This window comes from Chlamydotis macqueenii, chromosome 17 (genome assembly GCF_036417535.1).
Source record: "Chlamydotis macqueenii isolate bChlMac1 chromosome 17, bChlMac1.mat, whole genome shotgun sequence".
NCBI classification, from domain to species: domain Eukaryota; kingdom Metazoa; phylum Chordata; class Aves; order Otidiformes; family Otididae; genus Chlamydotis; species Chlamydotis macqueenii.
The window spans coordinates 1,556,999-1,578,400 of NC_141572.1; the positions used below are offsets into that span (position 1 = coordinate 1,556,999).

The 21,402-nt window shown below is 61.1% G+C and overlaps 1 protein-coding gene across 1 annotated transcript in view; it reads left to right on the forward strand.

Moving 5' to 3' along the window:
- Positions 1–18,030, forward strand: part of FAM222A (family with sequence similarity 222 member A) — a 29,117-nt gene extending 11,087 nt beyond the window's left edge. Inside the window, exons 2-3 of the mRNA XM_086761601.1 lie at positions 4,452–4,573; positions 15,487–18,030. Coding sequence (XP_086617727.1) covers positions 4,492–4,573; positions 15,487–16,703 — 1,299 coding nt within the window. The 5' untranslated portion in view covers positions 4,452–4,491 and the 3' untranslated portion in view covers positions 16,704–18,030. The remainder of the gene's footprint in view (positions 1–4,451; positions 4,574–15,486) is intronic.
- The last annotated feature ends 3,372 nt before the right edge of the window (positions 18,031–21,402 follow it).

Below are 21,402 nucleotides of genomic sequence, written 5' to 3' on the forward strand. Positions count from 1 at the left end.
CCGCCCCAGTGAGATCCCCAGCAGCAAAATAATCACTTCCAGCGTCGTTATCCGTTGCAAACCCCAGCTTCCAATTTTAATCAGAGGAGCTGGTGTTGCTTTAAGATCTGCGGGTTTTAAAGATCACAAGAGGGGTTAGAGAAAATTACCCTTGACTCTTACATGCTAATGTAATCTCTAACCAGATCTGCAGCGCTGCAGCTAAAATTGCTTTTTAGATTAACATTTAATTATTAACAGGGCCCCCTGAAAGGCCTGGGGCTGGAGCACGCGGAAGGGAGCGGATTAGCCGGCTGGGACGGAGCTGCGGCCGGGCGAGGGGAAGGTCGCGGCACAGCTGGCGGCACCGCGCCGTGCTTTATTGCAGCCCTTGGCACGGCGGCGTCGAACTTTCTGCTTTATTTTATCTGGTGCTCCCCCTGATTTACGGCGGGGTGACCTTTCTCGCGCTCACCCGTTGCAGGACCGAGCGCCGTGTCCCTTGCACCGCCTCGGCCGGGGACCGTAAATCTGCCGGGTGGGAGATGGGCACGGGCTGGCACGGCAGCAGCCTGCACCACCGCCGTGCCGGGCAGCGGTGCCAGCCGAAATCCTGCTCACCCCACGGTAGGGTGGGCGCCCTCTGTGTGCAGAGGAGAAGCCTTCCTCCTCCAACACCTCCTCACCCTCGCAGGAGGGATGCCAGTGTCTGTAGGGACCGGGGACGGTGGCAGCGGCCGTGCCCGGTGTCCCCGGCGGGGCAGTGGGTCTCTCTCCTCCATCCCAGCGCGGAGGGACGAGGGACAGGGCTGTCCGCAGTCGCAGCAGGGGGGTTGTTGTACTCGGCATGCCAGGGGCCGGCGAGGGTTTTGCTGGATTTACTGGTGCCGTCGGCTCGTGAGGGTTGCTGCCAGCCTTGGCCTTGCTCCCACGCTGCCTGTCCGTCCCGTCCGTCTGTCGGGAGCCTCTCGCGCCTCTCCGAGCCGGGGTGGCCCGGTCACCTGCTGTCCTTGTGCCGAACCCAGCCCTGTCTTTTAATAGCCGGGGGAGACGCAGCCGTGTGACTCAAACGGCTTTACAGCGTCCCCGTTCCTGTCCCCCTTCCTCTCCCAGCCCCCAAAACTCCTTTTTTATGGGCTTGCACCCCAGGCAGCTCCAATGATGCCTGGGGAGGGATGCGCAGACGTTGCGCCGGAGCCTGGACGGTGACCGAGACCTTGGCCCTGGCTTTTCCCGGGGAGAGGGCTGCTCCTGCCCGGCCAGCGGCACAGACCCGGTTCGGGCCGAGATTTGAAAAGTTCCCTTTTTTCCTGCCCCCCCCATCACATTTTATTTTATCTAAATCCTCGCCTGCGAAAGCCTCTATCGACAGCTGCGCCGGCCTTATCTCGCTGGAGGGACCTTCGCGGGGCTCTCGGAGGAGATAAGCCCGACTTATCAGCCACTGGTGTCAGAGGAGGTGCCAAACCCTCCGTCATGGGGGCTTTAGGCGTGGAAGGTGGGTTTTTTTAAATTTTTGTTAAAGTCACGAAGACCTTGAGCTTATAAATAGTGTGATGTAGAGACAGGGCTTCGAAATGAGCCGGCCCGGGATTTGGGGTGGGAAGGAGTGGCTGGAGTGGGGCTAGGGTAGGATGGAGGGGGATGATGCTGGGGCTGGGGAGTGGTGCCGTGGGATGCGGGGCTGGGGGTCCTGGGGAACCCCGCTCCTGGCATCCCCAAGGGCGGGACGCTCTCCCCGTGTGCCGCGGTGCTGGGTGGCAGCGAGGCTGTCGGCGCAGGCCGGGCAGGGGCCGTGCAAACTCGAGGCGGTTGGGCAAAACTGCTGAGTGTTGCCTTTCCTGCCGCTGAAAGAGCCAGAGCAGCTTGAACTAAATCGGATCCTGCTGATTGGAATTAGTTCAATTGCAGATGGAGCTAACTAAGCCGGCGCTAAGCGTTCAGACGGCCCAGCACCCAATTCCCATCAGCTGATTCAGGGGCTTTTCTGAGCGGCATTAACGAAATGCCAGCGCCGGCACAGATGCCCATTGTGCCGGGACGCCCACCCTCTCGCCTACGGGCGCTTTAGGGGCCTGGGGGGGTGGCGGGCAGGGTGCCGGGACGGAGGGACGGTGGTGTGGCAGCAGGGCCCTCACGGTTATGAACCGTCCCGTGAAGGTGGGGTGAAGCACGGCGTAGCTGTCAGAAAAATCGTCTCCACCGGGTGACGCTAGGAAACGGGGACAAAACTGGGGTCTGAATTAATCGGCGGCTTTATTTAGTTTGGCATGCGGCTCCCGCTCTCTCCCAGCTGATGCCGGTGATGCTCCGGCTGTGGTGGGTGCGTGGTGGGGTCCAGAGAGCAGCGGTGGGGAGGGCACCCGTGCCATCGTGGGGGCGTCCCTGGGGTTGAGGGTGCCCACAGCTCCGGTGACCGGTCCCCGGCATCCCCCCTTCCCCGGGGGCTCAGCCCTGGACCGGGGGGCTGCATCCTCATCGGCACCCGGATTTGGTGCCCCGCCGGCGGCTGCGTCCTGCCCCGTGGGTGCTGCTTGGGACGCAGGGCAGCGTCCCGGCGAGGAGCAGGTGGAGGAGGTGACGTCCACCCGCTAATCGGCCAGATGGTGACAGCGGGTGGGACGCCGGCCGCGAGGTCGCCGCGTAGGTGAGGCTCAGGTACGGCGGGAGCCGGTGCCCGCGGGGACGGGGTCGGCACGGGCGCAGCCGCCACCGAAGCCGGTGGGCGCGTGCCGGGGGAGCCGAGGGGAGCGGGGCTGCGTAATGAACCCCGAGTCCCGGCGGGGAGAGGCGAGCTCGCTGGCAGTCAAGTGCGCTCGGCTTCTGAATAAGAAGCACTTCATTCTCTTTTCAAACTGTATAATTTCTGCCTGATTGTAATGGCATATTTTAAAATTACCAGAAATCGAAGCCAGAAAATGGATACGGCTGCTTTTACTGCGAGCTGCGTTAACAAAGGATATGTAATGCATGAAATAAAAACACCTCCCTGCCCCCCTCCCTTTTTTTTTTTAAGACAGTAATAGGAGAAAATTGGTTTTGAAACTGAATAAAAGTCCCTTTCAGAGGAAATCATTTCTTTCAGGGTACCTTTGCTGAAAGTAAAATAGTGAATAATGAAAGGTGGTTACATGATTGTCTTTCATTTAGAGAGCACGAGGACAGATGGAATCTGGGAGAAATGCACGATTGGAATAATTGCATGGTAACAAGGCGCTTGTTGTGAAATTAGTATCTTAAGAAAGTAGTGAAAAAGGCTTTTACTCATGAATACTTCATTATTAGGAGAAAACAGCACAATTTGGGTTCTCCAGACACCTGCTTGGTGTTAGATGACTTCCTCCTCCCCTCGTACTCCTCACACCTTTTGCTCACCAGTCTCTCCCTTGCTCCCAGTTTGCAGCGCGGTGGTGGCGGCGGGGGGTCGGGGTGAGACCCCCAGCCCGCCGGGGCAGAGCCCGGCCACGGCACTGACCCCGCCACGCGGGTCCCGCTGCCGCCGCCGGCCGTCCAGCCCGGGGACAAACCCAAAACGTGGGACCCCCCTGCCCGGCGATGGGGGGCACGGAGCGGGAGCCAGCATCTGCCTGGTGGGTAACGGCCACGGGCTCTGCCAGCGCGTGCCTGCGGCCACCGCACCGCTCAGCAGCGCCGGGGCGCGCGGGAAACGCTACGTCTGCCAGACGGCTGCAGGAGATGGATTCCCCGCGACGCAGTGATGTGCCAGCCGTGCCACCCGGCCCTGCCGCCCAGCCAGGACCCCCCGACCCTCAGCCAGGAGAGCGATGGCTCAGAAGCCGCGACGCTGGAGGATGGGCACCGCTGCCTGCTTTTCCACTGCTCCTGCCCACATCTCCCTGCCCTCTCCGAGTGGGAATGTTGCTCCCTGCGCCAGCCGGAGCGGTGGGAGGGCGTCAGCAGCAACTGGTTATAATTCACGCCCTCCGCGGCGGCTCGTGAAGGATGTACAATTAGCAGAGCGGTGGCAGCGATGACTTTGGCCTGACCCCTCCAGCTTTTGTCGAGCACATTTCGATGCCAGCTGGGAGCCGGCGACAGATCCCAGGACCCCGAGTGGGATTTTAACGCCGTCTTTTCCCAGCCTTGGGCCGGAGCCGGCGGGGCGGCTCTGTGCCGGGAGGTGCCGGACGGCACGCCGGGTGACGCGGCCTGGCACCGTGCCGCTGCAACTGCCGGGAGCGCGGGGACGGCGAGATGCCCTGGCTCTGCCCCGTTCCTGATGGGGAGGGCGGAACACTTCGCACGGAGACCTTCATATGTATTTTATATGCGTTGATATTTATTTAAGGCTTTTGGAGTTATTTATTTCTCTCCAACAGCGCAAAGGGCTGGCAGCGGCGTGCGCGCCCGTGGTCGGTGCCGCCCGGGGAGCGGCTGGGTGGGCGGGAGGGCGGCGGGCAGCGGGACGGGCAGGTCCCCTCTCCTGACCGGCGTGTCTCTTCTCTCGGCAGGACGCGGGCGGGCGGCGCTGCCCGCCAGGAGACCCGGACCATGCTGGCCTGTCTGCAGAGGACCCAGAACCCCCCAGCCCAGCACCTCGCCTGCCCCAGCAAAGCGCTGGAGCCGCGCAAGTGTAAGTGCCCCCGGGGCGGGGGGTGGGATGCGCGCGCCCGCTTTGATGCCGCCGCCCTTATGGAGAAAGACGTTTATTTAACCGATAATTAAAAAGAGCAGGAGAAGCGGGGAGGAAGGAGACGAGATAAGCAAATTGAATTGGGTTGCTCTGGTTTGATAAGTCCAACTTCGGAAAACGCTGCGGAGCTGCCTGGGAGCGCGCTGGCAGAGGACGCTGCCGTCGCCGGCTCCGCGGCCCCCCAAACCTCCTCGGCCCTTCCCCCCCTAATTACTTTTCCCCGTTTTGCAGCGGCTCGCCTTCCCCAGGAGCTGGCCTTTCAGATAAGCTGTAAACTAGTTACATTAAAATGGGATCCGAAAGGTCACTCCGGCAAAGCACCTGTCTCTCGCAGCCTTTGTCTCTCCATCCAAACCATGATTAAATGTATATTTAATGAGCCTGCTTTAGGCAGGCGTGTTTGACCTCCCCGGCTGGGAAAGACGCATTAAGATTCTCAAGTGATGAATGTGTGTTTTAAAGAGGGGAGTGGATATTTTTCTGCTGGTCTCAGTCGGATTTTTAAACATTGCCGGCTGAAGACAAATCAGCTGCTAAAGCTCCGCTTGTTAGTCTGTGACAGCCCCTGGGCGCTTGTTTAATGATCTGGATTTTCCCGGAAACGTGGGTTTTTTCCCCTCTACCTGGGCACCCCGACGCAGCCGAGCGAGTTTTGGGCGATGCTCGGCCGCCCCGGGGACGCCCAGCGTGGCTGCGCCGGGGCTTGGCTCACCCTGGCAGCCAGGAGGGTTATTTTTTGGGGGGTGAAGCCCCCCCAAGCTCCAGTGTAGCGTCACTGCGGGGAGTGGGTCCCCCAGGCCAGAGGTAGAGTGACGGGCACCCACGCGTCCCAGCGTTGCAGGTGGGGGAGCATTTGTGTGTACATCATTTGTGCCCCCCGAGCTGTTTGCACCCCAGCACCCATCGGGGCGTCAGCTCACGGGGGTCTCGCGGGTCGGCAAAGCGGGTGGGTGCGTGCGTGGACCCCCGCGCGCTTGCGCTGCATCGGGGCTCGCGGTGCCGCTGGGGTCTCCCTTGCTATTAGTGTCTGGAAGGAAAACGGATGTTGCTCTTGTAAAATTATTCCTAATCCGTCACGCCTGAGCGGCGTGCGGCGGCGCAGGGCTGGTGCGAGGGTCCGGCTCCCGGCGCTCCTCGTTGCTGCGGGCTAATTAGCTCAGCCGCGGGCACGCTCTGAGCCTGGCAGGGTTTTCTGGAGACCTAGCTGTGGCTCCCAGCCAAGGGGATGCTCGGGAGCGGGACCCCAGGGACGGGGCTCTGGAGCACCCACCTCCCAGGGGCTGGGGGTCTCCAGCGTTCCCCACCAGAAACAATGCTAAAATAAGGAGGTTTTGGGGCACGGGAGCTGGCACGTGTGATGGTGGCTGTGCTCCCCGGCCGGACCCCCGTGCCGCGCTCGCCGCCGGCTGCGGCCGGCCGGGTCACCTTAATCAAAGTGTAGCTGCCCGTATGTTTCCGCTCATTACGGGCAAACCCGGCACGTCTCGCTGCTCGCTGCCTCCTGCTAGTGCAAATTAAATTGCAGGTGACATCCAGGGCCACGCAGCTGGTTCGGAATATGATTTTCCCTTCTTTATTTATGGCACCTGCGGTAAGCGCGGCGCAGAGGGGCCGGGGAGCCGGCGCGCGGGGCCGAGCCTCCTGCCGCCTCCTAAACGCCTGCGTAGGTAATCGACAAAGATAGCGTTCTCTTAAAACGAGGCGCAATTTAGAAGTGCCTCTGATTACTTAATTTGCTCCTGAGTATCTCAGTAATTATCTTTATGGGTCTTATTTCTGTCCTCTGGCATTGTTTCTGTCGATATTAAATGAGTCTGGCTCTCGGCACGTTGGCCGTCTGGCCTGGCACCACTGTGAAATCCTATTACCCTGCCCGCGCCACTGATTAATTTTTGTATTAATTTCACGTAAAAGGTGAGCTGACTGATTTTCCTGCCCGTGCTGGGAGCTGGCGGCCCCAGTGCCTTCGCCCCCAGTTCTACCCCTTGGCTCTCCTGCTAATTACCGTCCCCTCATCCCGGTGCCCCACGCACCGGCACGGCTGCGTCACTCGGTGCATCCCACGAAACCCATCCCATCCAACGCCATCGGTGACTTCGCCGCGGTCCTCGCCGTTACCGGCTCACGGCAGCGGCCGGTTTCCCTTGCCGGTGATCCCGGGGTGGCGCGGCGGGCGCCGGGCCGGCATGGCGGCGTTGCGTTCTCGGAGAGGATGGAGGAGGCAGCGGGAGGGTGCCCGGAGCCCTGCCAGCGCCTGCCCGCCTCCAGCCGGGGAGCAGGAGCCTGCGGAGAAGCAGCATCTCAGGAAAATATCACGTCCAATTAACTCCAGCAGCCTGGTCCCTTTTGATTTTATTCTGTGTGCATTACAGGAATCCTGAGCTTTATTTAAATTATAAATCAAATAATACCGCTCTCGGCTTGGCCAAACTCTTTGCTGCTCTTGCTCTCTGCAGTAATGTAGCGGTGGCTTATATTTAATTAAATGTTGCTTTCTCCGTGTCTGCCGTCGTCCTGGGCTAGGCGCCTGGCTGCGGGGCGCAGGACGCGGGACGCGTGCTCCCGTAAGGGGGTGGGATCGCTATGGAGCCAGGAGTTTTGGGGGGCTTGCCAAGCTCCATCCATCCTAACACTGTGTTTTGCCATGTGAGCAGTGAAAAAAAAAACAAAAAACGCTGATGAGAGGCGGTGGCCGGAGCTCAGAGAGCAGCAGAGCGCCAGGACCCGGCTCCAGGGTCACCCACGCCTCTCCCACCGCCCGTGGGGACGCTCGTCAGTGATAAAACCGGTTAATTGCGTGTGGGATAAAGCCCCGTTTAATGGCTTCTCGTTACCCAATTCTACTTACTCCAAGGGCATTTTCATTAAGGGAGCTGCGGCAAGGCTCTGCTTTTGTACACACCCATAAAATATCATTTTAATTTCATGAGGGGTTACACATGAGTGAAATAAGATTAATTCTTTCATTTCCAGTTTCTGGAAGGGATCGGTTAATGACGGTTCTGTGTATTTATATACGTGCCATAAAAAGGAGTTCAATTAACGGCCGTGCCCGAAATGTGCTGTTGACTTGCACTTTTCCCTGCCAGGAAACGCTGCAAAAACACGTTTCGATCGGTCACGTGTGCGGTGGGAGATGGATGGGCGGGGGGCGCCAGGGCAGCCTCCCCACGGGACCCCTGCAATCTTTGGGTGGGCTTCGCTCTAATGCCCCGGCACACGAGGGGCTTTGCTTTGTGGCCAAACTTGCCAGGACCGCAGCGGTCCATCGGCCGTGGAGCAGGTTCCCGGGCACCGGAGGGGCTGCAGACCCGGGGATGGGGTGCCCAATCCCCGCAGCCCCACCCGGGGGCGTCCACCCTGCTCCTCGTGGCAGGGACGGGGTGCTGTGGGCGCTGGCAGCCGTCCCCTCGGCGGCTGCGTGGTGGGGTGGCGTCGGGGGGTGTCAGGGCGGTGTTGGGGCAGCATTGGGTGGCATTGGGGTGGCATCAGGTTGGCACTGGGGAGGCATTGGGACAGTATTGGGATGGCCTTCGGGTGGCATCAGGGTTGGCAGCGGGGTGGCAGCGGGGCATCACCACGGCCACGGTGCCGCCCTCCCGGCGCGCCTCCCGTTTGCCGTTGCCGCACCGGTGGACGCGGCGGTGGGGTGCGCGGCGATGCGCGGCGGCGCTAATACCTCGTGGAGGAGACAAATGGGAAGTGACACGTGTGTGTGTAGACGGGTATTTGCGGTGACGCTTTGACTGCAGATAATAAAGTGCTCGCCCTGGGGTGATCCAATTCAGCAGCCGCCTCGGCAGAGCCGCGCGCCGTCGAGGGGGAGAAGAAAGGGGAGGAAGAAAGGCCCGTCTGAAATGACATGTCAGCCTAAAAAGGGAACGTGTTAACGGATGAATATCTGGGGACGGCGAAGCCCGGCGCTTCCCTTTGTGCTTTGTCATGAATTTTGTTGTCTTTGCAGATTACGGCTGCTGCGCGGGGTTTGCCACCTACGTTTGTTCAGACGGATCTCTGCCGCTGTTATTTCTGCAGTTGGTTTTTGTTTAAGCCCCCGAAGCTGGGGTGCATTTCTCTCCACTCCTCGCACCGAGGATGCTCTGCTGGAGGACGCTTTTGTCCTGGCTCTGCGCCGGGGTCTGGGGTATGGGGGGGTTCTGCAGCAGAGGGGGTTCTGCAGCGGGGACGCAGTGGTTTTGGGGGCGGCTGCGGTGCTGCCAAGGGTGCCGGTCATGGGTGGCTGCCGTCCCTGTGCTGCTGGGGGTCCGGGGACCGCGACGGTGCACGGACCCCCCCAGCCGCATCCGCCGCTGCGCGGTGGCCTCCGTGCCACCCATCCTGGGGACACCGTCACCATAGAAACCACGGCACTTCACAGGATGGGAAAGCCGGTGTGATGTGACAGCAGCCCAACCTGCCTGGCACGGAGCGAGCGGTGCGGGGCGGCACTGCCGGCGGCCCCCTCTGCCCCGCTGCACCCCGAAAACAGCTCTGGGGACGCCTGGTGCCCGCGGCTGCTCTTGGGGCAGGGCAGCATCCCCCAGGGACCCCCCCAGCTCCACCTGGGACCCCCTGCGATTCACCCCGCTCCTGGCAGGGGGTCGCCTGCTCCGGCACCCCACTTCCCAGCCAGCCAGGCAGGCTCCGGGCACCCGTTCCTGCCCAGGGAGCTTTGCCACCTGGGGCTGGGACTCAAACTTCAAGGGCTTTATCGATTTGGTAAATGCACCAGGTTTTGTTTGTTTTCTTCCAAGTGTTTTGCAAATATTTATGTTTCTTCCAAGTGTTTTATAAATATTTAGGTTTCTTCCAAGTGTTTTCCAAATATTTAGGTTTTTTTCCAAGTGTTTTGCAAATATTTAGGTTTTCCCCAGGTGTTTTGCAAATATTTAGGGTTAAGCTCTTCTGAAATCTGCTCTCAGTGTCGCATGCAGAGAAAAAGAGGATTTTTTCCACACTTTTTGAGGCTTTGAAGACGTTGGGATCTCCTTGCTGCAAGGGGATCAGGGAGCCTGGTCCCAAAGCCGGGGGAGACGCTCTGGGCTCTTGCAGGGTTCAGTTCGTTTGGAGGCTGCAGCGCTGTTATTTCTTAATCGGAGCCGTCGGCACGCCGGTCGCTGAGCGACGTCTCAAGTCCCTGCCTCTGCCCGGCGTTCTCAGCATCGCTGCCCTTCCCACCCCCTCCTGCCTCTGCACAAATTACAAACCCTGCCTAATTGCTGCCCTTTTGCCCCGCCGGCCCGGGGAGGCAGAGCAGGAGCGAAACACCAGCTCAGCGCTGGAAAGCCCAGCAATTTCCAGTGAGAGGGGCAGGGCAGGACGTCTGGCGGGATGCTCGGGGCAGGGCGAGGCGACCCCTGGGAATTGCCCCTTCCCAGGGGGTGAGCGTGGGGAGCAGGTGAAGCCAGGGTGAGCAGAGCAGCCAGAGCTTCACGTCGCATTTTGGGGCAGAAAAAACGCATCCAGAGCTGTGCTGTGGCGGGAGGAGCGCAGCAGCTCTGGTATCTGGGGTCCTGTCTGAAAAATGGGTGAAAGGCTTTGCTTTTGGGGCCGCGTGGCCCCAGCGAGGCACCAGGCAGCCTCCAGCCACGGCTTCGCCTTCGGCAGCGTGGTAAAGATTTACTGCCGGGGTCTCTTCTTCCATTTGTTGCAAAATGTTTTAGTGCTTTCGATGTGTAAAAATAAGGTTTGTCCCATCTGATCTGGCAGAGGAGCCGGGGAATGGAGGAGAGGGAGGGAGCTCCTCTTGCCTGTCTGTGGCAGGCAGCGCATGTCTTTCGTGCCGGCTGTTAACCGGTTGGGTGCCACACGCGGCCGCCGCATCCTCGCTTGGCGTGTCCCCGCTGCATCCCCGCTGCATCCTCGCTTGGCATGTCCCCGCTGCATCCTCGCTCGGCATGTCCCCGCTGCATCCCCGCTGCATCCTCGCTCGGCATGTCCCCGCTGCATCCTCGCTTGGCATGTCCCCGCTGCATCCTCGCTCGGCATGTCCCCGCTGCATCCCCGCTGCATCCTCGCTCGGCATGTCCCCGCTGCATCCTCGCTTGGCATGTCCCCGCTGCATCCTCGCTCGGCATGTCCCCGCTGCATCCTCGCTCGGCATGTCCCCACTGCATCCTCGCTTGGCATGTCCCCACTGCATCCTCGCTTGGCATGTCCCCGCTGCATCCTCGCTCGGCATGTCCCCACTGCATCCTCGCTCGGCGTGTCCCCGCTGCATCCCCGCTGCATCCTCGCTCAGCGTGTCCCCGCTGCGTCCCCGCTGCATCCTCGCTCGGCATGTCCCCGCTGCATCCTCGCTCAGCGTGTCCCCGCTGCATCCCCGCTGCATCCTTGCTCGGCATGTCCCCACTGCATCCTTGCTCGGCATGTCCCTGCTGCTTCCTCGCTCGGGGCTGCGGTGCTGCCAGCCCTGATCCCCGGGACATACCGCCCCATGCACCCCGACATCCCGCTCGCTGTCCCCTTCCAGAGCGGGGCAACCGCAGCGTCTCCTGCAGCGTCATGGCCTGGGAATTAAAGCCATAAATTGCCGGTGCGTGAGCTTTCCCTTCTCCGGGGAAAAGAGGGTCCAGCCGGGGATGCTGCTGCCAGCACCGTGCCGGGGGACACCGGGGGCGGCTGGGCTGCGGGGGCAGCGTGGAGCATCCTTCCTGGTGCTGAGCATCCTTCCTTTCTCTCTGGGCCCTGAGCATCCTTCTTGGTACCAAGCATCCTTCCCAGTGCCGAGCATCCTTTCTGGTGCTGAGCATCCTTTCTGGTGCCGAGCATCCTTTGCAGTGCTGAGCATCCTTTCTGGTGCCGAGCATCCTTTCTGGTGCTGAGCATCCTTTGCAGTGCTGAGCATCCTTTGCAGTGCTGAGCATCCTTTCCCATACAGAGCTTCCTTCCTGGAACTGACCGTCCTTCCCAGTGCCAAGCGTCCTTCCTAGTCTCAAGCATCCTTCCTGGTCATGAACATCCTTCCCAGTACCGAGCATCCTTCCCATTATCCAGCCTCCTTCCTGATGATGAGCATCCTCCCCGGCGCTGAGCACCCTTCCTGGGGCCGAGTGTCTTTCCTGGCACCGTTTTGCTCTCACAGCTGCTTTAGCCGAGCAGACACTGATTGCCCCAGCCCCGATGCTGCGTCGCTGTGCTCCCGCGCCGTCACCGAGCTCCTCGGGTGCCGAATTGTTCGCCTGACTGACAGCTGAGCAGCCCAGACAGGTCTATTATTTCTATGGGGCCCGGGCCCCGCGGGCCTGCAATTTAGGTCTGCGCTATTAACCCGGCCTTGTTCTCCACTTTGTAACTGCTTTAGTGCCTTTAAAAGTCTGCAGTTAAAATCAGGGTTAATTAGGGGCCCGGCAGCTGGGCCTCGCTGGCGCCCATTGTGTCCCAGCAGAGCCAGGGCCAGGGGTAATTGGGAGCCGTTGTGGGTTTGTGTGGCCGAGTCCCGCACGGCACAAGCCCCGGAACGTCAGCCTCCGGTTAGTCTTGGTCTCTCCTGCTGCAAGGATGGCTTTGGTGAGCTTCCCTCCCCTCGCTTCTCCCCATCTTCCCTTCTTCCCCGGCTCTTGCGGGCTGTGGCTGCAGCCAGGCTTGGGGTGGGGGACCCCGGGCATGCGGGGGATGCTGGGGGTGTGGGGGCTGCAGGTGATGCCAGGGATGCGGGGGATGCTGGAGATGCGGGGGATTTGGGGGATGCAGGTGATGCCAGGGATGCGGGGGATGCTGGAGATGCGGGGGACTGGGGGATGCTGAGGATGCCAGCAATGAGTGCGCGTCCCAGGGGAGGCTTTTGGGGGGTTTCTCAGAGCACCACCATCCCCTGCCCGCCCCTCATCCTGCCGCCTCCCCGTCGCCGTCGGACATTTTGCTCAAACCCGGCCGCTCCGGGCACGGCGGGGCCAGAGCGCCCCGACCCATAAACCGAGATTTATTCCAGGTCGCGACAGCAGTGGGGTCTGGGATTTACATCTGTGTCTCCAGCCGGGTTTGGTGGCCAATTTGCTAAAGTAAAAAGTTGTTTAGCCGGAGGCGTAATCTTATAAGCCTGTGCTGCCGTTATAATGGCTTCTCCTTTCTGCCTGGTTTCCAATAATGCTTTGAGCAGAAGCTGGGAGTAATATAAAAAGCCATCGGATTATTACTGCCGGCGATGCATTTTCCATTTACAGTAATAAAATACTGAAGAAACAAAACAATTTAAAATTCCAATAAAATTCAAAACAAATCTTTGGCTGCTGAGCAGATTCAATTATTTAGCTGTTATTGAGTGCAGGCTGGAAAAATAGAGCAGGTCAGGCAGGGAGGGGGAGCGCGGAGCTGGGGCTGTGCCGGCCGCATCCCGTGGGAACGCCGGCCAGGGAGGGAGCTGGTGAAACGTCTTCTGGGCGAAGCGGCTGCTGATGGACGCGCTGCCGGCGGCCGGGTTTGGTTTTGGTGAGAGCTGAGAGGTGAACCACGCCGGCCCCGCGTCCGCGGCGCGTCCCCGCCAGCCCCGGCGTGGCGGCTGCGACGGTTCCGGTGCAAGAGGAGGGGGCACGGCCGGCGGCGAGCGGCTGGTGTCAGGGCTGCCCGCGCCTGACGGGTGCCGGCAGCGGTTCGGAGAGTTTGCATCTCGCAGTAATTACAGCCCGTTAGAAAGCAGTAATTACTGCGGAGAGGGGGAGCAGCGGAGCCGCGCAGCCGCCAGCGCGCCGGGAAATCGGTCGCTCTGTAATTTTCCCTGCGGGCTTTCGGTGCGTCACCCTGATATATGACAACACACCGAATCGCTGGCTTGTCACATCCAACCCAGCTGGCACGAAGAGGCGACAGAGCCGGCTCCCCTCCGGCCAGCTCGCGGGCGGCCACGGCGCTCCGCGGCCACGCGCCGGCACCGGGGCTCACGGTGGGATGCCGGTGGCTGAGCTGGGCTCGCCCAGGCCGGCAGCTCTGCCCGTCCCGCAGCAGCGGGCAGCTCCGGCGGGGCTGCACCGGGCCGTCCCGAAAGCGTCACCCGCAGCCCCGGTGCTGGGGGACGCGGTTCCGGCGACTTGCACCCGGAGCCACGGTGCCCGCTGCTGCCTCGCTCCTCCAGCAATGGCCGCTTTCTTTGGTTTTTTTTTTTTTGCTTGGAAAAGAGCATTTCCATGGAATGGGCTCATTAGGGATTCTGCAAGTGTCACCAGCTAATTAGTGTCATGTTAATTGAGTATTCACGATGCTGCCACCTCCAAGGACAGCAGTGCCGGCATGAAGGGGAATGCAGATGCGCATGGCTCGCGATGCCGGTGGTGCCGTGCCGCGCCGTGCCGTGCCGTGCCGCTGGGCAGGCGAGGTCCCGCTGCGGGGTGCCCGTGCCCGGCAGTGCCCGGCGTGCACACGCGTGTGCCCGTGCAGCTCGCCGGCTGCTCTGCAGCTGCCGCCCGGGCTCGGGAGCCGTACGGGGGCTGCGGGGGGGTCGATGCGCAGGGTGCACCCGGCAAGGCTGGTGGCACGGCGTGGGACGCCGCGCGCCCGCACGTGTCCCACCGTAGGGCGCTGCTGACGCCGTGCCTCCTGTCTCCCAGCAGCTGCATTAAATCCTGCTCAGAGGCCCTGGTTTTAATTGGCTTAATACACTCGTTAATAACAGTGTCTATTTAAGACACCTGTAAAGAGCCCATAACATCAGCTTAACGGGAGGGATGGCGGCGAGCGCTCCGCCGCTCTGCCCGTTAAATTGCCGCTGCGCAATCTGATGGAGAGCACAGAGAGAGGCCATGGCCTCGCTGCCGCGTCTCCCCGAGCGTCGCGCTGCTTCCTCGCGGGGTGACGCGGGGTCCTGTGGGGTGCCGCAGCTGCCGGCACCGTGCCGGAGCGTCCCTCCGAGCAGGACTGAGACAGGCGTCGCGGACCGATTTAACAACTTCATTAGGCGACCGCGCCGGGTGGCGCAGCTCTTCCGCGGGGACTTTGCCGCCCGGCACGTGGTGGCATCAGGAATCGCTGGTGGCACCCGGAGCAAAGCGCTCCCCGGCATCCTCGCAGAGATGCTGGGTGCCTGCCCCCCCTGCCCCCGGCACCGTGCGGCTGCGCTGCCAGGAAGCCTCCGAAATCGGTCCTTGAGGGGGGGTACCAGCCCCAAACCCCCTCCCCGGTGTGACCGTCTCTCCCTCGCCAAACCTGGCTCCGGGCAGTCCCCGCGGTGCTGCGGGCGTCCCCTGCTTTGGGGCCCAGCCCGGGAGCTGGCGTGTGTGTGGAGATTTTTAACCACCTAATTTATTCCATCTATTAGATAGATTTTGTAGATTTAATCATTTTCACAGTTGGTGGCTCATTGGATACTCAAGATAAACTCCAAATGAAAGTATAATGGGTACGACAAATGAGTTTTCACACCAGAATGGCAGAAACTTGCTCGAGAAAGAGTTTGAAAGGCACAAAAATATATACATATATAATTTTTTTTTTCTGCAGTGGCTTTTGCTGACTCCAGTAGGTTACCACAGTTAATTTCACCAGTTTTGTTCATCTGTAAAATTGCATAAAAGTGACATTTTTGTGCTCATTATAGGAACTGCTGATTTATGGCTGGTAAATGCGATGCTTTTCCATTTTTGGTGAGGTTCTCGTAGCAGCGCAAAGCACCCATGAAATTGCTTGTATAATGTAGTTTAAATCCAATCTCGGAGAAAGATTCCCCCGTTGGGTAAAGTGACATTTCCATTCTCCACACCGAGTTTATTTTAGGCCGCTCAGAAGTGGCTCCGTCAGCGGAAGGGGGCAGGTCGGCGCCCCGACCCCCTTTCCGCCGGCAGCGGGTGGGAGCCGGGGAGGACGGCGGGTGCCGGGGTCCCCTCCTCCCGCTGCCGTCGGATTCACCCTACGCTTTGCTCCCGCAGGCGAGACGGCGGCACCCATGCATTCCCCGCGCTACCCCAGCCCCGCCGAGCTGGACGCCTATGCACAGAAGGTGGCCAACAGCCCGCTGACCATCAAGATCTTCCCCACCAACATCAGGGTCCCCCAGCACAAGCACCTTAACCGGACGGTCAACGGCTACGACACCACGGGGCAACGCTACAGCCCCTACCCCCTGCACGCCGGCGGCTACCAGGGGCTCTTGGCCATCGTCAAAGCCTCCGGCAAAAGCGTGGTGAAGAACTCGGAGGGGAAGCGGACTAAGCTCTCGCCCGCCCAGGTCGGCGTCGCTCCCTACCCCGCGTCAAGCACTTTAGCTCAAGGTCCCTCCTGCGCTGGGCAGCTGAGCTACCATAGCGGCCAGAAGCAGCTGGAGGGTCCCGTGCCCCCCAACGTGACGGTGGCGGCTTCGGTGCTGCCGCTGGCGGGCCGGAGCCTGGCCCTGCCGCCGTCCAACCTGCCCTCCATCCAGAGCATCATCTACCAGATCAATCAGCAGTGCCAGGCGCAGGGCGCCCAGCCGGGCTGCCCGGCCGTCGTGGCCGCCAACCCCAGCCCGGCCAAGCACGGCGCCTTCGCCGCCGCTGCCGCGTACGCCGGCGCCGTCCTGCCGGAGTGCCGCAAGGGCGCCGAGCTGGCGCTGGGCTCCAACCCGGCCGCGGCCCTGGGACCCAAGGCGGGCGTCTACCCCGAGGGCATGGACTACCTGGTCTGGCAGCAGAAGCAGCAGCAGCAGCACCTGCGAATGTACAGCACGGGCAGCGGCGGCGGGGGGGCCCTCAGCAAGTCCCCCGAAACGTGCGCGGGCGCCTCGCGCCCCTACACCCTGGGCGGGGCAGCCGAGAAGGTGAGCTCGTCCCCTTTGAACTGCATGCACGGCAACTTCTCGGTGGGGCAGTACTTCGCCCCGCCCTGGAACAGCGTCCTGGTGACCCCCAACAGCGACTGTTACAACCCGCCGGAGCTGGGGGCCGCGCCGCGCGAGCTGGGGGTGCCCGCGGGCGAGGGGCTGCCCAGCAAGACGCTCTGCAATACCTCCATCCTCAGCAGCAGCCTCCAGTCCCTGGAATATCTCATCAACGACATCCACCCGCCCTGCATCAAGGAGCAGATGCTGGGCAAGGGCTACGAGACCGTCTCTGTGCCAAGGCTCTTGGACCACCAGCACGCCCACATCCGCCTGCCCGTCTACAGATAAGGGACCGATGCTGCTTTTCCCAAACCCAGGGCCAGGACTTTGGCACGAGCCGTGCTCCCCTCCGGCGCCGCGCGGGCACCGGACGGCGGCAGCCGGGGCGGGGGGAACGGGGAGGGGGACACGGGGTCGGCTGCCCAAAGGGCTCCCGGGACGCTGGCATTTCACCGGGGTCCCCGGACTGGACGCGCCCGCGACCCGCTGGAAGCCGAGGACGAAGGACCGCTTGTCTGTATAGCTCAGAAATCATTTTATCTCCACGAATGTGAACAGGGAATCGCTACGAGTTGCTGCTATCCAGGGAGAGGAGGCTCGGCTCCGCGCGCCTGCGGGCGCCCGGCCGGATCCGTGCGGGGCAGAGCCCCGTGCCGCGGCCGGCCAGGAGGCTCGCCGGCACGCGGTGCCTCACCGGCGCGGCAGCCGCAGGGAGCTGGCGCCTGACCTGTAGCTGAAGTCCGTAACTTGCACTGCTTTGATTAAAGCTAATAACTCGGGACAGTCTGGAGGCTATTTAAGAAAAACACTTGAAAACTTGAACAGATTTTTTTTTTTTAATTTTTTTTTTTTTTTTTTTAGTTGACTAGGCTGTACATCTACGTGTTGGCTGCTACAGAGTCTCCTCCCGCCCCTCTTCCTCCTCCTCCTCCTCCTCCACCGGCTCCTCTTCCCACTGAGCCAGGAGGTTGGGACCCCCCGGCCCCTCTCCCGCCCCACGGCACCCCAGGAGCCCACCTGGGTCTCACACTTCCAGGCTGGTGTTTTTTTGTTTTTTTTTTTTCCCCCTCCCTGACTGTCAGTCCTACCTTGGTTCTGGGTTAGAGGCGACCGTGGTACCGGGGATGCTCACATACCTCCTTTTTTCTCCTTTTTTTTTTTTTTTTAAAAAAAAAAAAAAAGAAACAGTTCCAAAACACTCGCTGTGGTCCATTACTCACAATGTGTAATTACGTCTTTAATAGATTTATTCATTTAAAAAAGGCTCCACACCACAAAATACAAAGTGTTTCAATGTTTAAAGGTTAAAAAAAGAAAAATACCCTGACGAATCCCAAGGTGATTGTGCTCGGAAAAGAGGTACTGTATCCCTGAAAGGCCTGTTCAAGCACTAAGTGCATTTACAAATCTCTGAGAATGTTGTTTGTTTTTTTTTTTTTTTATACTAAAATTGACCATTATATTCTACTGTGAGAAGTGCTGGCTGCACTATATTGTTTTAAAAATGAGAGAAAAACAAATGGAAAAAAAAGAAAAAAAAAAAACCAAACACAAAACCCGCAAGCCGTGTGTCCGGATGGTGTTTTTCCCAAAGTAAAACCAGGATATCGCTGGACGTGTGCTCTGGAGTCTCTTTGCTTTGCTGTGGCCTCCCCTGGGCCCCCCCGGGAGCCGGGACCCCCGCGCTCCCCACCTCTCCCCGCAGGTTTTTAGGGCACGGAGGAGCACCTATAAATAACGGCGCTGAGCCATTAATCCGGCCTGGGCGCCAGCCTCTGCCTCGCACCCAAAGGGTGGCCGGCGAGGCAGGCGCACGTGGGCCAAATCCCCGGGGATTAGGGCTGCGGCCCCACGTGCACCCGCGGGACGCCGGCCCCTCGCAGCCCCGAGGGCCGGGTGATGGGCGCCGAGGGGGTCGGGTACCGCATCCCCATCCCGGGACTGGTGGCCACTGCCGATGCAGTGGCGGCACCTCCCCTGCCGTTGAGTTTCCCCTCGGGTGGGAGAGTTCCCTGTGCCGGCGCAGGATGTGGGCTCTCCGGTGGCCCCATTCCAGCCGGGGGGCTGCTCCCACCTAACCCAGACCCCCCTCCCCCCAACTCTGCCCCAGCAGCAGCTTCCCAGCCCGAACAACGAGCTGGTGGCATTAGGATAATGGTATTAAATCCCAAATAGCGCTGGGCGGAGGGCGCGTGTCCCCGCGTCCCGCAGCGGTGACATCTGGCCCTGCCGTTATCCCGGCCGGCGAGGGGCTGAGGGCGCCGGGGGCTCGGCTGCGACCCCGGCACGGCTGCGAGGGCACGGGCAGGGGGTTGCTGTGTGTCCCACTTACCCACCTGCAGAACTGGGATCAGTTTTAAGTCACTACTCGCCCGTGGCCATCGTTGGCTGGGGGACCGGTCCCAGTGGGGACCCATGGCGGGGTTGCAGGAGTCACGCTGCGGCCGGGCAGCCGGCAGCACGGAGCGGCCACAACCCACGCTGGAGCCGCCGGACTGAAGCCAAAACGCAGCACGGCCATGGACGCAGACCGGGAGCCGCTAACGGGAGGCAGAGGGCTGCTTTGCTGGGGAAAAAAAGCTGTATTCTTCCTATTTTGGGCCCCTGCGCTGCTCCTCCCAGGCATGGGGACAGGGATGAGGATGGGGACAAGGCCGGGGACGAGGCCACGCAGCCACGTGCCCGGAGCGGAGCACGGCTCCATTTGTCTCCTTCGCTCTCTCGCCGTAACCGTGGCGTGTGCGGCTCCGCCGATATTGATGGCGTGCCGGGAGGGGATCGCTCCGTCACCGGCGGCGAGCAGCGTGACAGCTGATCCAGGGAACAAAGAGAAATTGGGACAAAAGGAAATTTTCAGAGGTTAATGTTACTGGGAGGTGGGTGCGGGGATGCCACTGCCTGCCTGCGCGTTAAAGTGACTGGCTGGAGGAAAATATTCGCTTAGATCTTTGTCGTTGAAAAGACGCCACATCAAAAGAAAGGCGAGGCTGCGGCACGGCGGGGCTGAACATGGGGATGGAGGGGGTCCTCCCGGGCTTTGGGGGCTGCCAAAGGAGGGGGCTGCCCGGTGTCAGGAGCCTCTCCGGGGGCCCCAGGAGAAACTTTGCTCTGTTACCTATGCCCCTCGGCGTGGGGGATGCATTGGCGCTGCCTCCATCATCTTTCCCACGTCGCCATCAATCAGGGCGAGCGGCCGGCAGCGACGGCGCGATCCATCTTGCCGGTCTCCAAGTCATTACGTTTCATTAGGAGGTGCGCAGGGTTTGTATTATTTAGCAGGTTAATTCTCCCCTCAGACAGCTCCCTCTTGGAGGAGAATTTTGCCACGCACGCCTAACGCAAAATTAATGGGTGCTTCCTTGGCGGGCGCCTGCCTCCAGCCAGGACGCAGCTTCCGTGCGGGCAGGTGGGTCTGTGGGCACCCGAATTGTGTGCAAGCACCAGGGAGATGGAGCAGGGACCCCCCAAGATGCATCCACGGCCCCCAGGGCGAAGCCACCACCACCCACAGTCCCCTCATCCCGGCGGGGCGCAGCACCCCACGTTCCGCGCCGGGGGAAACGATGCCGTTTCTGGCCTGCGAATATCTTCCTGTTAAAATAATGACAATAATAACCATTCCTAAGGCAGGCGCGCGTGAGGCTGATGTTAAACTTAGCGGCCGCCTTTGCCATCTGAGAGTGAGGAGAGGAGACAGGCGGTATAAATTGCACGGCTGCAAAAGGACTTAAAAAAACCCCATCTCTCATTTTGATTGATATTAGCTTCACAAATTAAGCTTTAGATTTATCTAAAAATAAATTCGCTTCCGCGCTCCGCATTCTGGCTGACAAGTGCTTTTCTCTTCCCTTTGTTGGCTTTGTCACCGCTGGCAGGGCGGCACAGGAGGGGGCCGAGCCCGAGCCCCCCCATCCCACCGCACCGGCCCCCGGCTGCCCCCCGCCTCCGCGCCCAAAGGCAGAGGGTGCCGCAGCCCGGGGCTTTGCCGGGCAGCCCGTGAAAGGGCCAAATGTCCTTCGTCTCCAGGATGTCACCGTCATGGCCGCGGCGTCCCCAAGCCCCCGCAGGGTCCGTCGCGATGGCACGTGGGCGCCGTGACGTCCATCCCTCCTGCAGCCCAGCCGCTGCACACCCCGCTCACCCGTGGCCCCTCGGCTTCGGGACATCAGAATTTGTGTGGGGAAAGGGGGGAAATGGGTTTATTTCCAGTTACACTGGAACAATCCCGCATCCCAGAGCTCCCCCGGGTCTGGTGGGGCCCGGCCGGGCGAAAGCAAAGTTCATCATCTTCCAATAACAGGCGGCGTGAAAGCGGGCGCCGGCGCAGCTCCTCACTCGATTACGGAGCGTGAGCCGAAACCCCAGCCTCGCCTAAGTGGTGATAATGAAACTTGTTCATTCCCTCCCCCGGGGAAACACCCGGGCCCCGCTGCGGGACGATGTAAATCACATCTGAACCGAGGCGGCGCAGCTACAGCCGACGGCGCGTAATCGAGGTTGAAGATGAAGCGTCCCCTTTCCTGCTCTCTCCTTTGCTTCCTGAGCTGGGCTGCCCCCAGCCCCCTGCCCGGGGTCTCTGCCACCGCGTCACGGTGCCACCAGTGCCCACCCAAACCCGTCCAAAACGCCCAGTTGCAAGAGGAGACCACGTTATTGTGGTTGGGAAGGGAGATGAGCCGAAAAGGAGCATCACAGGGAAAGGGGGGTGATCGGGTGGGATGGGGAGCATCCCAGGGGAAGAGGGGCGATGGGGTGGGACAGGGAGCATCCCGGGGGAAGAGGGGTGAGGGGAGGGGATGGGGAGCTCCCAGGGAAATATGGGCGATGGGGTGGATGGGGAGCATCCCAGGGAAAGCGGGTGATGGGGTGGGACAGGGAGCATCTCGGGGAAAGGGGGGCGTTGGGACGGGGAGCATCCCGCCGAGGCAGCTCCCAGGCCCCAAAACCTCAGCCCCCTCCCCTGCCCGACAGCGGGGCCGGCCTCATC